Source organism: Ixodes scapularis, unplaced genomic scaffold, assembly GCF_016920785.2.
Source record: "Ixodes scapularis isolate PalLabHiFi unplaced genomic scaffold, ASM1692078v2 PGA_scaffold3__209_contigs__length_174095766, whole genome shotgun sequence".
NCBI lineage: Eukaryota > Metazoa > Arthropoda > Arachnida > Ixodida > Ixodidae > Ixodes > Ixodes scapularis.
The window spans coordinates 38,805,729-38,826,089 of NW_024609868.1; the positions used below are offsets into that span (position 1 = coordinate 38,805,729).

The window sequence follows — 20,361 nt, forward strand, 5'->3', positions numbered from 1 at the left end:
GTGTTCAATGGAGTGGGTTCATTCAAAAACGTGGTTGTAAGGCGGCTTTGGAAACAAATATAAAATGATTAGTACTTACTTACTTAGTGCTATTATAATTGTTAATAACGGTGCTACTTTTATTAATATTAACGTTATTACTTTTAGAGCGCAGCTCTTAGGCCCCCGTTTCCGGCTTGAGCGGCGTCGCCGTCGCCGTTGGCGTCGCCGTCGGCGTCGCCGTCGGCGTCGCCGTCGGCGTAACCGCGCGGTGCATTATGGGTAAATTTCCCCGCTAAATCTAGCGGAAAAATTTCCCTGCTAAATCTAGCGGAAAAATTTCCCCGCTAAATCTAGCGGAAAAAAATTTCCCCGCTAAATCTAGCGGAAAAATTTCCCCGCTAAATCTAGCGGAAAATTTCCCCGCTAAATCTAGCGGAAAATTTTCCCGTTAAATCTAGCGGAAAAAATTCCCCACTAAATTTAGCGGAAAAAATTTCCCCGCTAAATCTAGCGGAAAATTTCCCCGCTAAACCTAGCGGAAAAAATGTCCCCTCTAAATCTAGCGGAAAAATTTCTCCGCTAAATCTAGCGGAAAAAATTTAGCGGAAAAAATTTTCCCGTTAAATCTAGCGGAAAAAATTTCCCCGCTGTCTAGCGGAAAATTTTCCCGCTAAATCTAGCGGAAATATTTCCCCGCTAAATCTAGCGGAAAATTTCCCCGCTAAACTTAGCGGAAAAAATTTCCCCGCTAAGTCTAGCGGAAAAATTTCCCCGCTAAATCTAGCGGAAAATTTCCCCGCTAAATCTAGCGGAAAAAATTTCCCCGCTAAATCTAGCGGAAAAATTTCCCCGCTAGATCTAGCGGAAAATTTCCCCGCTAAATCTAGCGAAAAAATTTCCCCGCTAAATCTAGTGGAAAATTTCCCCACTAAATCTAGCGGAAAAATTTCCCCGCCAAATCTAGCGAAAAAAATTTCCCCGCTAAATCTAGCGGAAAAAACTTCTCCGCTAAATCTAGCGGAAAAAATTTCCCCGCTAAATCTAGCGGAAAATTTTCCCCGCTAAATCTAGCAGAAAAATTTTGGTCACGTGACCTGGGGAGTCACGTGACACCCCGAGGTCACGTGACCCCCTCCCGAGGTCACGTGACCTCTGAGGGGGGCACGTGTTTGCTTCCATGTGCCCCCACCAAGGTCACGTGCCCTCGGGGGGGGGGGGGGGGTCACGTGACCCCCCCCCCCCCCCCCGAGAACACGTGGCCCCCAGTACCCTTCCCTCCGCCTCCTCAAGAGCTGCGCTCCAATTCGGCGTTACAGGGAGTGGTAAACGGCTTTCACTTTTTGTTATTAGTAATAGTTATATTTTTTTAATTATTATTTACATTATCAAAGTAGTTTGCGCTGCACGTAATCACAAATGACACACTTTCTGAGAACGGTAACCGAGTAATAGTAGGTTAACGGAGAGCTCTAACTTCTCTCACTATTCGAGGACGACTGACTGAGGTGGCGAAGTCTAAGATACTGGAGCTCGTCCGAATCATTTATATATGTTTAATTTACACGAGCCCGTGATCTAAGCAGTCTCATTATACGCATCCGGTGCATCGTCACATAAAACTTTCCTGGAATACAAACGACTTCTCGTCAGTGTTTTTGCATGGAATTATTCGTGTAGGTTGAATGTAACGGGTATAACTGTCAAGGAAGCCAAGCCAAGCAAAAGACACTGGACTGTCGAGAAAGCCAAGCCGAGCTAAAGCCACAGACGCAGAGATCCAGCCATGGCGTAGCCAGTGTAGCATCATGTAATCCGCTCGCTAATCGAATCAATAAACATCGTTTTCTGACATGGTGACAGAAGCGGGATCTACCAAGAAGAAGAAAGAAGAACCTCAGCAGAAACGATACAGCCACTGATTCGAGCGACGGAGCGGAGAAGACGCCGTTAAAACAAGACAAACAAGCAAACGCACGTGAGCGCCGATTCCGAAACTATGGAAGGTAGTCTAAAGACGCCGAGGCCTCTTGATCTGTCGTCGCAGTCGCCAGACGTTTGGGACGACTGGCTTCAGAGCTACGAATGGTACGCAACAGCGATCCAGTTACAGAAGAAACCTCCCGAAGTTCAAGTAGCGAACTTCATGACTGTCATCGGCCCAGACGCACAGAACGTGTTCCGAACGCTCCCACTGAGCGAAGACGACAAGAAAAACCTGGACATCGTAAAGCAACGGTTCAAAGAGCACTCCCACCCGAAGGTCAACCCCACCTACGAACGGTACAGGTTCAATCAAATGAAGCAGAAAGAGGGCGAGACTTTCAACGAGTTTCTGACGGCCGCAAGACTACAAGCAAAGAAATGCAAGTTCGGTGAGCTGACTGATGAACTACTACGCGATCGCATTATCGTTGGCATCACCAACGACGATGTCAGAGAAAGACTGCTAAGCGACCCGACTGTCGACCTGCACAAAGCCGTGAATCTCTGCAAAGCGAGCGAACAGGCGTCACAGCAGCTCAAAGAAATCGCAAACAAAGAAACGAGGACCGTCGACGCCGTCACGAAGAAGACAAAGCAGCTACCGAGAAAGAAGACTGTCGCGGAGACGAAAGAGCAAGCGCCGGAGAATTCGGGAATGGCAAGAAAAGCATGCAGCTTCTGTGGAGGATTTCACAGACCAAAAGAATGTCCAGCGTATGGCAAGACGTGTAACAAGTGCCAAAAGAAAGGACACTTTGCTGCAGTGTGCCGGTCAAGCAGAAGTATGGTGCAACACAAGGTCCATGCCATCGACAACCACGAAGACCCTGAAGAAATGTATATGTCGGAGCTGAGAACCAAGACAAGCAAAACGGTGTGGCAAGAAGAAATCCAGTTCAAGTGTGGAACTAAAGTTGTCATGAAACTGGACACAGGAGCGCAATGCAACGTCCTCCCAAGCAAGAACGCCCAAGCCATGAGACTACAAGTGTTTCCTTCGCCAGTCAAAAGAATCGCAACATACAGCAATCACAGGATGCAAGTGATCGGTGACGTGAGAGAAGCATGCACTGTCCGTGATCAGCCAGCGAAACTGAGATTCCTCGTCGTGAACTCTGACGTGACACCAGTTCTGGGTCAGAACGCATGCGAGCTCCTCAACCTCGTGAAGAGAGTGCACACAGTCCAAGCAACACAAGAAGATGACGAAATATTTCAAGGCATCGGTTGCATCAAGAACTTTGTCTATGATGCCGATGTCAAAGACGAAGCAAGCAAGAAGCTGGAAAACAAGCCACCAAGAAGGGTTCCATATGCACTTATGGATGAAGTCAAGCAAAAGCTCACGAGCATGGAACAGAAAGGAATCGTCGAAAAAATCACAGAACCAACTCCATTCTGCAGTGAAATGGTTGTTGTGAAGCAGCGAGGAAAGATCAGGATCTGCATCGATCCAGTGGAACTGAACACAGTTCTCATAAGACGAAACTATCCTCACAAGACTTTGGAAGAAATTGTTGCGCATGTCAGAGGATCCAAGCGGTTCACTCTGCTAGACCTCAAGAAAGGATTTTGGCAAATGCAAGTGTCAGAGCGCACCAAAAAGTATCTAGCCTTCAGCACTCCGTGGGGCAGGTACTGCTTTAGGAGAGTTTCATTTGGCGTAGCCACAGCACCAGAAGTTTTTCAACAAGTCATCAGCAGAATCCTGGAAGGGATTCCGAACGCCGTCGACTCCATGGACGACATCCTGGTGTATGCCGAAACAAGCGAACAGCTGCAAGAGACTACAAAGAAGGTCATGGATGCTCTGAAAGAAGCTGGCACTAAACTCAACAAAGACAAGTGTGTCTTTGACAAGCCTGAAGTCAAGTTTCTTGGTCACGAAATCACTGCAGAAGGACTCAAGATCGACCAAGAAAAGGTAGCCGCCATCGACCAGTTAAATGAACCAAAGAACAAGACCGAGCTACAGAGACTGCTAGGGATGATCCAGTATCTCCAGAAGTTCGTGCCCAACCTTGCGGACAAGACTGCACCACTGAGAAAGCTCATCACCAAGGACACTGAGTTCCTGTGGACAGAGGAACAGAGCAAGGCACTGACCGAAATCAAGCAAGCGCTGAAGAGTGCACCAACACTCGCATACTACAACGTTAATGGTGCTATGACCCTTTCAGAGGACGCAAGCTCAAAAGCCCTAGGAGCTGTTCTCCTACAAGAAGGAAAGCCTGTTGCCTACGCCTCAGCAGCAATGACGGAAGCACAACAAAACTACCCTCAGATCGAGAAGGAGGCACTAGCGATCCGATACGGCTGCCGGAAATTTCACCAATATATCTATGGAAGACCTCTAACCATCGAGACTGACCACAAACCGATCGAGAGCATCGCAAAGAAGCCGTTGAGCAAAGCCCCTCCTCGACTACAAAGACTTCTCTTTGACGTACAGCAGTACGCACCAACAATCGTCTACAAGAAAGGAACAGAACTCGTGATCGCAGATCTACTGAGCAGAGACTGCATCAAGAACGAGTCGGCAGGTGCATATACAGATGACATACAAGTGATGGCAATTGTACCCATGTCACCTGAAACAATGGAAGAACTAAAGAGGGACATTTCCCAAGACAAAGAAATCCAAGAAGTGATCCAAGCCACGAAAGAAGGATGGCCAAACACCACAAGAGGGCTCAGTGACCCAATGAAGCTGTATTGGTCATTTAGGGATGAACCCGCTGTGTATGAAGACATGTTGTTCAGAAGCGATCGGATAGTCATTCCGAAGACTTGGAGAAACAGACTGCTCGTCCAGATCCACGCGGGACATCTAGGCATAAACAGTTGTCTAAAGAGAGCCCGCGAGACTGTGTACTGGCCGGGGCTGACGACAGACATCAAATGCTACGTGGAAAGATGTGCCACATGCCAAGCAACAAACCAAAAACCAGCGAGAGAGCCACTTCATCTCAAAGAAATACCAGACCCCCCGTGGGAAAGAGTAGCATCAGATCTCTTGAACTTCGAAGGAAAATCCTACGTTGTCATTGTCGACAGCTACTCTGGATACCTAGACATCAAGAAGCTCTCAGGAGAATCGTCAAAAGAAGTTGTAAACGTCATGAAAGTGTGGCTAGCAACTCATGGCGTCCCCAAAGAGATTGAAACAGACAACGGTCCCTGCTACGCAGCACAAGAATTCAAGAACTTTAGCAGAGACTGGGGCTTCCAACACGTGACTTCAAGTCCGAGGTATGCGCAGTCAAACGGTCTTGCTGAACGAGCCGTTCAGACTGCAAAAGGGATTCTCCGAAAATGCTCTCTGGATAAAAGCGACATACAAATGGCCCTCCTCAGTTTCAGAAACACGCCAAGGAGTGAAGAACTGGGTTCACCTGCACAAAGACTGTACAGCAGGAGGACAAGAACTCTAGTTCCCACACACAACAAGCTACTAAAGCCCGAAATAATCCAAAGCGTGCCGGACAAGCTGCGTCACGAGCGCAACCAGCAGAAGGCTTACGCTGACCAGCACTCCAAACGAGCCCCTGCCATGGCCCCAGGCGATAAAGTCAAAGTTTGGGAAGAAAACAGGAGATGGGTTCCTGGAACAGTCGTACGTCTTTCGGAAGAACCTCGGTCTGTGATAGTACAGACACCAAAGGGACAGTACCGTCGTAATACGTCCTTTGTTCGTCCGACTAAGGCTGAGCTACACCACGCTGCAAAAACTCATACTACCAGCATCGAGCCATATGCGCCACAGCCTGTGACCGACAGCCGAGTGTGCCCCAGCCCCCAGCGAGAGAACCCGGCAGACTCAACCACCGTTACCAAATCAGGTCGCATAATCAAACCAGTCGTCAGGCTTGATCTCTAAAGAAAAAAAGGGGGATGTCAAGGAAGCCAAGCCAAGCAAAAGACACTGGACTGTAGAGAAAGCCAAGACGAGCTAAAGCCACAGACGCAGAGATCCAGCCATGGCGTAGCCAGTGTAGCATCATGTAATCCGCTCGCTAATCGAATCAATAAACATCGTTTTCTGACAATAACGACCAGATTAGCATGCTAGATCGCGGAGGCAACGACTTCAACTTAGTTTTGCTTCCTCTTTCAGGCTTATTATTTTAATAAAAAAACGACCATCCAGATAAAGGTTGCTGTCAAATCTATTTCGCCATTCGTCGTTCTTCAAAAGCGTTACAGCCTAAGCCTGTTTCTCTCGGGCGCGGGCGCGACCGTAAAACTAAGGGGCTTAACGTAAGACGGGACCATGTAATGCTTGCATTGAGCATAAATTGGCACTGCAGCGTTCGAGCATGCACGAGCCACGTTTGTTAACAAGCGTGTATGTCAGTATTTGTCTATGCGCGGTAATAGTGCGTCTAAAAATGTACAAAAGGAACTAAAAAAAAAACGCAGCCCGCGTTTTCAGTGTTTTATCAAAACAATAAGAATGTCATTCCTTAAGCTTTCGTGTTCCTTTTTTTTTCGCAGCTTTACATTTACAAGTGACATTCTGTCAGCTTAGCGTCCACGAGCAACGTTAAAAACGTGCAATGACTCACAACCGATACACGACCGAAATATATTTGATTCTGCTCACCAGAGGCGTTACCCAAAATTGAAAGCTACAGGCTCATTGCTGATAAAATCTTAAAACGGGCAAAATTATTTCTATTCTCTAGTAAAATTATAAGAAACTTTTTTTTTTTACGTAAATTGACATTGTAAACGTATGTGCTGCAGGAAGAGCGTAGGAAAAGCGGAGGCCCCCGCCGCTCTTCCTACGTTGACATCCGCTAAACTTGACGCAAGGCGGACGTTGGACCCCCCTTGCCTGGAACAGTGTGTGAATGGGGCTCAGTCTAACACACCTCGAAACAATTTTACTTTTATGGACCGCTAGGCGCCGGCCACACTCATTGTGACTGTGATCATCAACGATCACAGTCATCAACTAACAGAAGAGGTCGCGCTCTACTGCAAATGCCATTTCCAGGAAGAGCATAAAACGATCAAACCAAACGACGCGCACTACCTTGTACAAAATGATGTCCCTTTGGATAACAGAAACCTGGACGCCCCGGTAATTGTTAGTGGCGCGCATAAGGGGTATTCACACGAGGGAGAAATCCCGGGGATTTCTCCCCGGCACGCGCATTCCACGACAAAAACGCCAGGCTTTGCGATGTGCAAAAGCCTCGCGTTTTCATCTCGTGATGCGCGCGTGCCGGGGAGAAATCCCCGGGATTTCTCCCTCGTGTGAATACCCCTTAAGCCTCTCCCAGTCACGCTCGTCATTTCCGTTGCGACCCCGGCACTGTTGAGATTTCTCTAAGCCGGGGCGACACTGCTTATACATTACACAAAAGACGGTCTGCATCAATCCACAGCCCTGCCCGTTTCGATCTGAACAAGCATCGTACCGGCGTTCGATCGTGTATCACTACAGCGTGGTGCTAGTTAAAAACCCTAGGCTGGCGGTTGTACTGCACTGGCTACATTGCTCATCTACAGCTGAGAAACCAATTATTTTGACCACTGATCTCTATGTCTATTTGCTGGATCGCCTTTGACCAGCTCCTCCTATGGACCGGAATGCGGTCACTGGCGGCCATCTTTAGGTAGAGTTATATCATCTCTAGCCATCATAGTAATATGGCGGACAGCGCAATGGCGGCAGGCTGCCATAAAAATAGCCGTAGATCTAGTACACTGTACCGTGGGTGACATTTCGTGCTTGATTGAAGTTGTTCGACGAAGCAGATTCTTGAAACCCGGCGTGAACAGTAGCCTCATCTTTGAGGACCCGGAAAAAGTTCTACGAAAGCTCAGCACCGGCGGAAAGCACCGCAGCTCGCATCAAAAGCAGACTCCCTACCGTCGTCTGCTTTCGATGCTTCTTTCGATGCGACTTTCGATACGTGCTGTGCTGCTTTTCTCCCGGTGCTTCGATTTCGTGAAACTTTTATCAGGTCCTCAGAAACCGGACTACTGTTCACGCCGGGTTTCAAAAACATGTTTCGTCAAATAATTTTAATCAAGCACGCAATATCACCCACGCTATTTTGACCGCAGCCTGCCAACCCACCTGCCAAAACGCTATCTGCCATGGATGGATGATAGCGGCTGCAGCAGCTTACATTGGCTAGAGGTGATATAACTCTACCTAAAGATGGCCGCCATTGACCGCAATCGCGGAGCGGGCAAACGCGATCCAGCAATTGTCATAGAGATCAGTGATTTTGACAGTCTGGATACAGATTCGAACGCGAGTCACCGCGACATCCGTGCTTCGAATACCGCATGGAATGAGTTCAAAAGGAAAAATCGGCACGCGGAATTCTAACCCCGGATAATGCGGTCACTCGTGGTTGCAGACTGTTTTTTGTATGATGGTATGAGCAATGTAACCGCAGCTTGTCGTTTTCATGCGATGGTGACCGACCGAAGACAGCAGGCACCGCAAGATGGTCAAGAATCCTGAATGTTTTATGGCCAAGGAGCACCAGTGCTGCACACGTTCCTCACAAAAAGGAACGAAAATCCTTTACTCGTTCCTTCTGATTTTCGGAACGCATTCTTATTACTAGTTCCATATGTGAAAAAGGACCTCGCTCCCGTTACAGTTAAAAAATGGAACGTATCGTTACATATACGTTACATTTGTATTTTGCAGATTATCATATTTAGTTAGATCGAGAGGAACAATTTCTTATTTTTTATATATATCTTATTAAATGGGAACCTACAAATTTCAATGCTATGATGGAAGAGCACTAGGAGAAGAAAACAAGCGGAAGCAGGGTTTTATTTGTTCATAAATTCATCTTTAAAATGTTAGCTTTAAACCATATTCATCTTTGCGGTGGGCAATTCAGACGAGCAAAATGTACTGTTACTCCCCACTGCACGAGCGTTTTACAATCACCTCACACGTTTCAATCTAACGAATTCCCTTGTTTAAACTTATTGGTAGCTGCTTATCGATGTTGCTGTCTGCAAGACGAGCAAGTGAAGAAGAAGGTAGGGCTTTCGGAAGGTCAGTCTTGAAAACTACAAGTCCTTCTACATGAAGGTTGGATTCGTTGTTCAGTTTGAAGGTGGGGGACAAGGGGAAAAGGAATAAAGGTCAATTTGTGTGCATCTTTTAAGGGACCAATGTTCGGAACACAAGGGTGTGCTCGATATCTGGTAACCTGTTCTTTTGTTGTAACCGTAGGTCTCCTTGTGGAAGTTCAGTAATGGCTATAGTCGGCCTTAGATTTCTGGATGTATTAATGAACTCGTGGAAGCAAAGAAAGTAGCTGAGTTTTAAACGTCCCTCTTTCTGTTTCTTTTCCTTCGACTAAAAATTTTGCTTTCTGTACCGCAGTCTCGGGCACTGGAAAAATTATCGATGTCCACTAGCTCGCCTGCAGCTGACTGTTACCAAGCGAGGCCCACACAAAATAAACCCTAAGATAAGTAACCAAAAATTTAACGAGATCCTTCTCCTCGTAAAGTTATTGTTTTTATACTTTAAAAATTTTCCTTTCAGAAATAAAATAAAAAATTTTCCTTTCAGAAATAAAATAAAAAACTTCCCTACTGGATGAAAAAAAGGAACGGCGTTCTTTTCTCCGTTCCAGTGAAAATGCAACGAGTTCCCGTTCCAGCTCCACCGATTCAAAATAGAACGGGGCGTTCCTTCCTTCCTCCTAAAAGGAACGCGTCCCAGGAACGTCGTTTCTTAATTGGAGCGCTTACAATTCTAATGTCAAACTGAGGCGCACTTACAGTTCGAAAATAGAATGAAAAACAGCGGGCGGCGGGGTTCGAACATTCCAAAACGTTCTTGGGCCGTCAGGTGCAGTCGGTTCTCCACGTGATGGTCGCGGCGTCACACCGGCTTTCCTTGGAACAGCGGTGACTTCGACCGAGCGGGATATACCCTGCGAATTTTTTTTTTTTTTTTCTCAGACGGAAATTTAATTTGCCTTTGTAGTTGCCCACCTATACGCCCGCGACGGAAGATCCAAGGTAAGGACTTTAACAGCTTGCATTGGTTCGGAAAGAGAGTCACGCAGAGAGGTCAACCACCATTTAGATCTGGTTTCCTATTTCGCGAATATGATGAACGCGAGGTTAGGAAAGAGCCTTACGAAAAACCGTCATTTAACGGGCTACCGAGTTCACAAAAGCTAATAACTAAACACCCTCTGATGAACAATACAAAACAAAATCTTCGATTAGAGAGCAGCCGGGCCAGCAGAGCCATTGGCGTGGAGATCGATCAATTCGCTACTGGAGAAGAGATCGAGAGCCAAGTATGTCGAACTGACTTTGAAAGTGGTTAAGACGTACTCGCAAAACACTGGTCCAGTGTTGTTTTATCGGAAAGAATAACCAGGTAGAGGTCTTTGCCTTCTCGCGTCGAGATACATTCCTTTAGCATGGTGTGCATGACAGAAATAATTGTTTTACAGCAGCTCTAAAAAAAAAATTATTTAAGCAGCGTCGAACACAACTAAAGTATATAGTAATTTACGTATATCTTTTAAATAATTTTTTTTTGTATGTTGTCTTCTAGATGAGGGTGCGAGCAATACGTGCGCACATTGGGGCAGATGTGGGACCTATTTTGGGAGAGAATGTTTGTTGCGCTGTCGCAAGCAGAACCACGGGATGCGCGTATCGTAAAAAAATAAAACAGCACAAAGAACAAACAAAAATAAGGCAAGATAAGAAGGAAAGGTTTTACGCAGGAGCAGTCCGAAGACACTGGAAACATCCAGCAATTTTCGTGGACGCAGTGCGGCGTCTTAAATTGTTAACAAGGGCAAAGAAAAAAACCAAATTCGATTAAGGCGAAACAAAAAATATCGAATGTTCCTATCTTAAAGCAAAATTTCAAGGAAAAAATAACGTTGCGAATCGGATCTCAAAAGAGGTCGAAATGTTGCCACCCACAACGTGATAACAGTAAATAAGTATATAAGTAAGGAAATAAAGAAATAAAGCTCTTACAGAGAGAAAGTTAATGGACGAAAAAGCGTAGCCTCGGAACGCGGGCAGACGACTGTTCTTGTTTTAGTTGGGGGGACGCGTGTGCCGGTGAAAAACAGGGCCGAGGTTTTCCGCGGAATTGAAAGTGGGGCCCCGGGAAGCACGCAAAAACTACGAGGGGGTGGAACTTGAACGTAGCCCGGCCGATCACGTAAGAAACACGCAGAGACATTAAATGTCGCAAACACCCAAATGAGGAAAGAAAACAAAAATTTCATATAAACAAGCCCAGGGCCACGCTTGTCCCGACGACGGAGTTTCAGCGGTTGTTGTCCGCGGATGCTTGTTACGAAGAATATAACATTTACGGCCGAATACGACATGAAGAAAGTCGCCCACTTCGCCGTACTCCCGTGGCAAAGACCGCTTTTTGCCAACGGGCAGTGGCCTTTCCCGCGGCAAAATCCCGTGGCAAAGGCCTTTGCCACGGGATTTTGTGTTCAAAGATAGAAGGTTTTGTTTTGTATTGTTCATCTGAGGGTGCTATCAGTAGAATAAATTAGTTATTCTAGTGATAACTAGAATGCGATGTGTTAGTGTGGATTAACTGCGTGTACAGAATGTTGAGACTGGATGGCGCGAAGCAATCTGGTGCCACTTTCTGCGGTTGCCGTGCAAATGTCGGTCCACACAGGGGTTCTTACTCACGATTTCTTACGTTACGTGAGGAGTCACTGGGACATTCGTACTTCGTATGTCGCGTGCAAAGCTGCCCCTTGAACCGGTCGCCACGCTTCATTAGAAGCACGCATGTCCGGTGACTCGTATCGTAAACGGTCGTAAGCGGTCATAAGCTGTCGCAAGTGTTCGTAAGGTAAAGTAACATAGGAAAGCGCTCCTGTGTGAACCGACCTTGAATGAGACTTTCTGAAAGCCTGTTAGAGCGCAGGACGAAGTAGACGGAGCGTGCGGAAAACAGAGCAACCGATTTCACCAGTCAGCTCGACTGCGCCACCGCTGCCGCGGAGTACCGAGGAAACTTTTGTATACTTTTTTTTTTTTTTTTTTTGCCTGTGACAATTTCGCTGGAGCTTTGCGCGTGTACAGCACGAAACGGCACGAGCCCTCGCATGCACGGTCGTCTGCCTCCTGGTTGACCTCCTGTGAACTAAAGCATATGACTCAAGTTAATGCCACCAAATAAGCTACGCTTCAGAGCAATGACAGTTACCCATCTTGCGGCTTAAAATCATGGTCGCCAGTTATCTGAAGCTTTATCGAAAATCACGGGAAGCGCTTTTCCGTACTCCACAAATGTTTAATATTACACGAGCTTCTAACGTAGAATCTAATACCGAGGAAGTCACACATTTGAATCATGACGATCGGCAGTGGCCTCCGCTCTACACAAGCACCAAGATGGCGCCGCTCACAACAATATCGAGGAACAGACTGCCGATACTCTAAGCGTAGCTCATTTAGGGCTCTATCTAAAGTTATGGTGGCGTCACGCATGCGCCGAACGCTTATTGAGATGGGTCTATTAGTGGCGAGATGTTTTGGTAGCGTCCTCCTGTGGTTCCCTCTCGTGACGTCATTACCTTGCGAACAACAAGTTCGATGGTGTTTGTAATTAGCATGGTTGAACCTTGAAATTATTGCGCTCTCAATGTATACTACCCCTGTCAGACGGGCTAGTTTAGTGTCACTATACTCTGTTTCATAGTTAGCGTGCAACGCTGTCAAAGCCACTGGCGCGAGCACGTGGCTTCATCTATGGTTTTGTTTGCGCGAGAACGCGTGGAAATGATCAACGAGATCAAGCTCCATGCTCGCGCCAGTAGCTTTGACAGCGTTGCACACTAAGTATGAAACAGTGTATACAAGCGAGTGCACTTCGCCGATAGCGTCATTTCTGTAGTGTGCCACACGGCTCCTTCCTGAGGAACACACTTGGCTTGGAGTGAGTTTGACGAACTCACTTCGCTCGATCGAGTGCGTGTCATCAATAAGAGTGTTTCAACAGTAAAGCATAACAACACAGAAACCAAAAGGGTGGCGTAAGTTTTATTTTATAAAGAAAAATAAATTTGTGAAAGAGAGAACATGTAGAAGAGTGGCACTGCAAAAAATTAGTGGGTGGTTTTGGAGTTTAGGCTGATCTGAACCAAGATTAGCGCAGCGCGAATTGATAAAAGACGACGACAAAGCCAGTCATTCAACGGTTATCTTAGGGTGCCTCAATGTCCTTCAGTTTAGGGTGATGTTACCCTTTGTAGTACCCGATGCCGACAGCGCGCGCTCACGGGGAAAATACAAAGAAATCAACGAAAACAAAATGTCGCCATAATACAGTCAACGCCACAAACGCGTGCAGGGCCACGCTCTTTCACGCGCTTCTGAACAAAAAATAAAAATAAACGTGAGAGACAAAATGGCGAGATGCCACCACCCTAAGCAAAGCGCACATGAAGGCACCCTAGGTTATCTTGGTTACCAGAGAATGATGGAGCGTACTTTTGTCTCAGCCTGTAACTATTCGAGACAACAGGATAATTATGATCTAATTAGGCAGTTTCAGGGCCTCCTCGTAGGCTTCCCTGGAACAAAGCGGAACGTTAAAGTTGGATATGCTTCGTTCTTTATCTTGGCTTGCGATGATCGATCAGAATCATCCAATTGGCGTAAAAATCCTTCTTTAATGTAGCGTTGTTTTAGAGCACAGCTCCTAGGAACCCGTTTCCAATTTGAGCGGCGTCGGCGTAACCGCGCGTTGCATTAGGGGCTGTTTTCCAAAATGACGTAGCACGTGACGTCACGTGTCATCACGTTTGACGTCGCGAGAGTAAAATTTTCCCGCTAAATTTTGCCGTAAACGTTTTTGCTAAGTTTGGTGTAAAAGTTTTCTGCTAAATTTAGAGGGAAAATTTTACCCGTGTGACGTCACGTGATGTCACACTTATAATTTCAGGTGACGTGTCGTGTGGCGTCGCACGCCGATTCGGCGGGAAAATTTCCCGGCTTAATTTAGCGGGAAATTTAGCGAAAGTTTTACGCTAAGTGGGATGGGAACAGGAGAGGAGGATGGGAGGGTACGGAGGGGGAGCAGCTGCATACCCTCCCCTTCGTACCCTTCCCCCTTCTCCTCAAGAGCTGCGCTCCAATTCGGCATCACAGAGAATTGTAAACGGCAAATTATTTTAACATGTCTTTATTAAGGGGTATCGGTGGCCGAGTGGGCTAGTGCCCACCAGATCGGAGCACGTGGAGAGAAAGCTCGCGCTGGAGATCCCAGTCATCCTGAGCTCAATCCCCAGCCCTGCCCGAAGAACACACTTCCAATGAAGTGAGTTCGGGGAGCACAATACGCTCGCTCCGGTAGACCAAATGTGTAATCTCGATAGCAGTGTTCAAGCAGTAAAAATAATAGAATGGGTTCAATCCCCACCCCTGCCCGTTTCGATCTGGATGAGCATCGTACCGGCGTGCGGTCGTGTATCACTACTGCACTCTTAGAAAAAAGGGTATGGATAGTCCTCCCTTACGGGAGGAACGGTCTTGTAACCTATGTTCCTTTAGAAAGGGAGAAACCTTCGTCCCTGAAGCAGGGGAGGAAAGTTCCTCCGTCGCTTGCATCTCAATATGGCGGCCCCGAATCGAGCAAATCGAGCCCAATAAGGCTTAACGAGGACGCTACGTCTCTTGTACGGGACGAGAGCAGCAGCAAATGAAAGCGTAACACGAGCTTTCCGCAAACTGTGTTTATTTCCGAAGCCAAATTCCCCCCACAGGTACAGAAACCTGCGTTTCGAAAGCAGTTACTCAGTCTTCTCGTCAACAGCACTGCGATGTTAAACGGAGACAACCGATACCCAGTTACTTCGCGCACTTTGCGTCTTACCTTTGGTGTTCCTCGAGTCACAATTCCTTCGTCAACCGCACATCACGGAGAAGGGCAAACTCACTCCGCGAAACTAAAAGCCGCTCTCGAAAGAACGAACTCGAACCCGCTGTTTATCGCGTAGCGTGAAAGAAGGTTAAATCGCTAGCCACCAGATGGCGGGGTCAAGCAGAGTAATTGCAAGTAGCTAGGCTAGGTGGCGCTAGGTACCGCCCAATTCATGTTCTACAAAAAATAATTGGCTTCTTTCAAGCCACTACTGCACCTGAGGACCCTCTACAATACACACATGACACCCATACACATTATTAGAAGCATCAGGTGAACATATATTAAGCACATGCACTGCTCACACAAATATCAATACAACGGAACACCACACTAACCCGAACACTACACCCGTGCTCTGCGTTTCCGTCTTTTATACTGGTCGTTTTGAACGTGCGGAACTTTTCGGTGACTCCCTAAGCAATAAAAAATATTCCCAGCATGTTGATTTTTTCCCTGCAATGTCATACCTCTGAGAGTATTTTGAATGGCTCAGGGGTTGAATCTCTTATTAAAAAGTAAACGCTCAATCATGCCGTAATTATTTGAAAGCCAATAAATCAAGCCGCTCCAATGCGGTTCGAAGCCATGAGTTTGTTTCCCCACACGGCACGTCGTAGCTTGTATTTCTATTTGTTTTTCTATTTGTGCTGTTCGCGCAAAGCTGCAATTGCCGTTTGAATTAATCTCGGTAGAGCGGATATCCAGTCAGCTGGAAGTGATGCTTCACGGACTGAGAAATTGCTTTTCGATCAACTTGAATGCAGTCAAAGCCGCGACTTGCGGCAGGTTTAAGTGTACGGAACTACGCCGTGGCGAGCCCGAAAACTTCTAGCGCTCATCCCAGCGCACCACGGAGGGCAGTTTCTCCAGCAACCGTATAATTAAACAGCAAAATAAAGGGTAGCTTTTTTTTCGATTTTACCTACTATTGTTTTTAATGCCGAAATTCCATACTGTAAATATACGTACTTTACGTCACGATTTCGTACTGTTCAGTCCTTGCCCTTGAGCGCAATCGCTGTCGGGGACGAGACAATTGCGACAGTCACATTGGCCACTGTACGATAGGAGCTTCTACTGTTCAGACCAGCGTTCCAACATGACTATCCGCACGTTGATCGATTGCACGTAATCCCTCAAGTGGTATTAAACTTTTTAATGTAAAGCAGAATGTCAACCTGCGACACCCCGCCCCCTCCGATCACAACCCGACCAGCGGCATCAACGCCCAACAGTTTACGATCTTATCTTCTTGTTACACCACTGATACGCGAACACATGGTTACATCGGCGATAATTCCAGTCTTCTGTTCACAACCTAACACTGTCATCACGATGTTGCGGCTATGTTGCTGACACGCACAAACACAAAACCACGTTGAACGCCGGTTGCACTCAGCATCGGAAAACAGAACCAAACTCAGGGGGGAAGGCACCCAGGCAGCCGGCAGCAAAACCTGCCTGTCTTGGACGCAGTTCCTGCGGTTTCCATAACGTCGAAAACGTCGACACAGTTCCGCGTGCTTTCGCTACTGTAGTCTGTAGTGCTGCAGCCTGCAGTGGCTGTAGTTCCGTGCCGCGCGAGTCACGCAATCCGGAGACGGCCATCCCCCAGTGTACGTGGCGCTGCTGGCACTGCTCCGGAACTTCGCTGTTTCTAGCGGCTTCGTTTGCTCGTTTTATAAAATTAGTGTTAAAAATGTCAATGCAACCGAAATGTTCTGGACGTTTACACTAGAAGACGTAATTACAGGCGGCCTTCGCTGCTGCTGAAGCTCAATCAACTCAACAGCTATTTATTAAACAACGTGCGCGACCTGCTCGAAAAACGAAACCGAAAGACGATGAGTCGGGAGGGCGAAAGCTTTCTCCCGTCTGCCTGGAGAAGGAGAAAAACATTTCGTTCCTCCCCTTTTCTCGTGTCCGCTTGGAGGCGCGTCGGTAGAAGGGAGGAAGGCGCGCCGTTGCTACTTTTTTCCTCCCTTTTTTCTTAGAGTGTGCGTGGTGCACGTTAAAGACCCCAGGCTAGCAGGTTGTACTGCACTGGCTAAATTGCCCATCTACAGCTGGGAGACTCGTCGCCCCTGTTTGGCAGACCAAGTTCTAGGCTGTATAAACATACCACACAACCCCCAAAATAATAGAAGAAATTAACGCTGCGTAAAATTAGTATTATTTTTATAGGAGTAATAGTAGATGCGCACTTGTTTTCTGTTGGCAGGAAAGTTGCGCATTGTAGAAAAAACAAGCGTCTAAACTAGTTTCCAGCCTAGGGCCCTGCGCGACGGCCAGCGACGGCCAGGAGGCACCTGCAAGACTTCACCGGGAGTCTGAAGGTGGCAGGGGAGGCGCGAAAGGCTTGCTTGAAATGGAACTCGCCCAAATGGGGCAAGGTGTCTTCGAACCACCGTTCGTTCCTCTGGAAAGTCCACCGTTCTCGACTGATCACGGGTAGGTTGTCGGTCATGAGAGCGGGTATGGTGAAGGCACTGGCCTGCAGATGCTGATCGATGTCACTTGACATTCTTGCCTGTGCGTCGGCATCCAGGTCCAGCTGCCTCTCGTCTGAAAGGCGTTGGGCACTCACGAGAAAGGTGACCCAACCACGCGCTTCCACTTTCCAACATCGCGGATATCGCCCTCCAGCTCGTCCTCCACACACACCATGATGTTTCGTTGTGGCGAGTGGCGAGTGGCCGAGTGGGCTCGCGCACACCAGCTCGGAGCACGCGGAGCGAGAGCTCGCTCTGCAGAGCCCAGGAATCCTGGGTTCAATCCCTACCCCTGCTCGTTTCGATCTGGGTCGCTAAACTCGTCAGACACAAAGTTGGGGCCGAAGTTCGCGGAGCGCGCTCATTGGACTGTCGCGACGAGGGCGTCACGCGGGACGAGATGTCAATCATCGAAGCTCTCTCGGTGCTCCAATTTCAGCGAGAATGTGAAGCGCAAAGTCGTAGCGAGCTTCATCGGAGCGCGTGCGAACAACGCTGTGGGGCCAGCCGATTGAACGGCTGCACTGATGACGTCTCGCCCGAGTGTCCCTACATCCGTATACGCCGCGTTAGAGTCAATAGGGAATTGTAGTAGACCGTTTCCGTAGCCCGCTAAGCACCAGGATAGCACTCCGTAATCCGCCACAAGACCTTGAACTATGCAGACAAGGCTGGCGACGCGCATGCGCAGCTGCGGCGTTTTCTTCCGGGATATCGTAGCGGAGGAGGAAAACGATCTACTACAACTCCCTAATGATGCGTACATTGTACCTAGGCGGCCGGTAAATACTCTGAACTTTCTCGTCGCAAGATCGTCGTTTTGTGGAAGTTATTGGTGTCGACAGAGTGACGTTTCACAACTTTGGGAAGGAGTTATTTGAGGCCAAAATCTTCGCTTCGGAATCGAGGCGAAGATTGAACTTTGTGATGTCGTGGAGCCGGTGCCCGGTGTAGGCGGCTTTAGAACTCATCCTCCGCTACTGTCCACAACGCCACTGGGGTCACCCAGGGACCGTGTGTGGACTGACGTCGGTAATGTCTGAGAGATAAAGGAGGACGGGAAATAAAAAAAAAAAAAATAGCCGGAGAAAGGGAATTAAAAAAACTTAAAGACGTTTACAAATCTTTGTAATGCTAAATTAGAGCTCAGCTTTTGAGGAATAGGGGAGGGTACGGAGAGGAGGGTATACCCTTCCTCGCCCCCTCTTCCTCTCCTCCTCTCCTCCTCCCATTCAGTTTCCCCGCTAGATTTAGCGGAGAAAATGACATCACATGACAATCTAGCGGGGAAGTTAATTGGTGTTGAAGTCACGTAGCGGGGAATTGAATTGGTGTTGAGGTGATGTGACGTCAATTTTCGCGCTAAATTTAGCGGGCCGGTTACGCCGACGGCGACACCCGGAAACGCGCGCCGAGGAGCTGCACTCTAAAGAAAGGTACAACCAACACACGCAAACGAACACACACACACAGGCACACACACGCTCACGCGCGCGCACACACACACGCACGCACACACACAAATAGGACTCTCAATAAGGGCCGTAGAAATTGTTTGGGAGAGAGAGAGAGGGAGAGAGGGGAGGTGATTGTGGTGAGGAAGAGGGATATTCAATTCCCCGAACATCTTAATATTTTATTATAACTCTCTGAAATGCTATCGTGGTTCGGGGCTAGGGCGATACCCCCCCCCCCCCCCCCCCTTTCCCCCCCCCTTACACCTTTATGCCGCTTGCCCCCTCTTTCGACGCCACTGGGGGGGGGGGGGGGGGGGGGGGTTAAATCGCCCCGCTCCCCATCCTCCTGTTTCGACGACCCTGCAAGGAGCATTGGCGAGGAACAGCACAGCCTGCAATTTTCGAAATAACGGTTCAAGAGATTCTGGAATTAAAACGGTTCGCGTTCCATGAACTCAAGAGCGGCCATGACAGACTTCCAAGCGAAAGGCTCGTGCCAGGGCACGTAGTGTGCGGGCGCGTTCAGTGACTTCCTTTTATAAGGAGTATTCACTGGGCGCCATATTTGTGGGTGCTGTCTAGAGCGCATGATTGATTGAAACGTTTATTATGTGAACCATACCCTGGCTTCAGAACGAGCCCTCATTAATAGGCTGCTAAGACCGGCCATTTTGACGGTGTGAAATGCACGTTGCCAAAGAACCCTGGAAGCTAGCCATCAGCGCGCACTCTGCAGTCGCGCACACAGTTATACCGCCAGTGAATACTTCCTATAGTTGATACATTTGACGTCGGAGTCAGGGTTATCAGTTGTGAAGGACACATTTGATGGTGCGTGTTCAAATCGACGATGACAAGTTTAGTGTCCTCGCGTTCTTGAAGCATCACCGCCAATATTGACAACCTGACATTACTTTTATTTCCTTACTTCCGTTGACGAACACATACTTAATCCCAAACTGACTGATCTTCGAATGTCTACCATAAAATGATTTTATCCCGCCGATGAAGGGCCGGACCGAAATCCGCCCTAAAGTGGACAACGCTAATCGGCTGGTTGTGACCTAGCCACGTCGGGCTACACTTTGGCCAGATTCGAAAGGCCGAGATACATCAAAAGAACGCCAGGGACGCTTTACAGTAAAATCCGCTTTATCGGCGGAAATAAGAACGATACCAGACTATCCACTTCGACGGTGTTGATTTTAGAATGCAATTACCCAAGCCTCCATCGTGATTTTTAGAGACCATCAAAGATGTCGGTCGCAGCTGATAATCTTTGTCATGACGTCACACGTATGAGCTACGGCTGTCTCCGCGCGCTCTCTCGTGCTGCTCTTGTTCGGCACCTAGGGAGGAGTAGGAATTTTTCGTCCCTTCAATGAAAAACGTCACGAAGACAAACGGATCTGCGGGTTTGTTGTGAAAAGAAAACTTCGCAGCAATTTTTCGGCTCCTCCCTCTACTATGTCATGACACAAAGAATATCTTTGACGAGTTTAGC

General features: G+C 47.8%; 1 protein-coding gene across 1 annotated transcript in view; it reads left to right on the plus strand.

The window, feature by feature from the left end:
• The first annotated feature begins 1,978 nt into the window (after positions 1-1,978).
• Positions 1,979-20,361, plus strand: part of LOC120849777 (uncharacterized protein K02A2.6-like) — a 53,737-nt gene continuing 35,354 nt past the window's right edge. The window contains exons 1-5 of the mRNA XM_042292705.1: positions 1,979-2,411; positions 2,460-3,550; positions 3,971-4,150; positions 4,418-5,581; positions 6,875-7,054. Of these exons, the coding sequence (XP_042148639.1) occupies positions 1,979-2,411; positions 2,460-3,550; positions 3,971-4,150; positions 4,418-5,581; positions 6,875-7,054 (3,048 nt within the window). The remainder of the gene's footprint in view (positions 2,412-2,459; positions 3,551-3,970; positions 4,151-4,417; positions 5,582-6,874; positions 7,055-20,361) is intronic.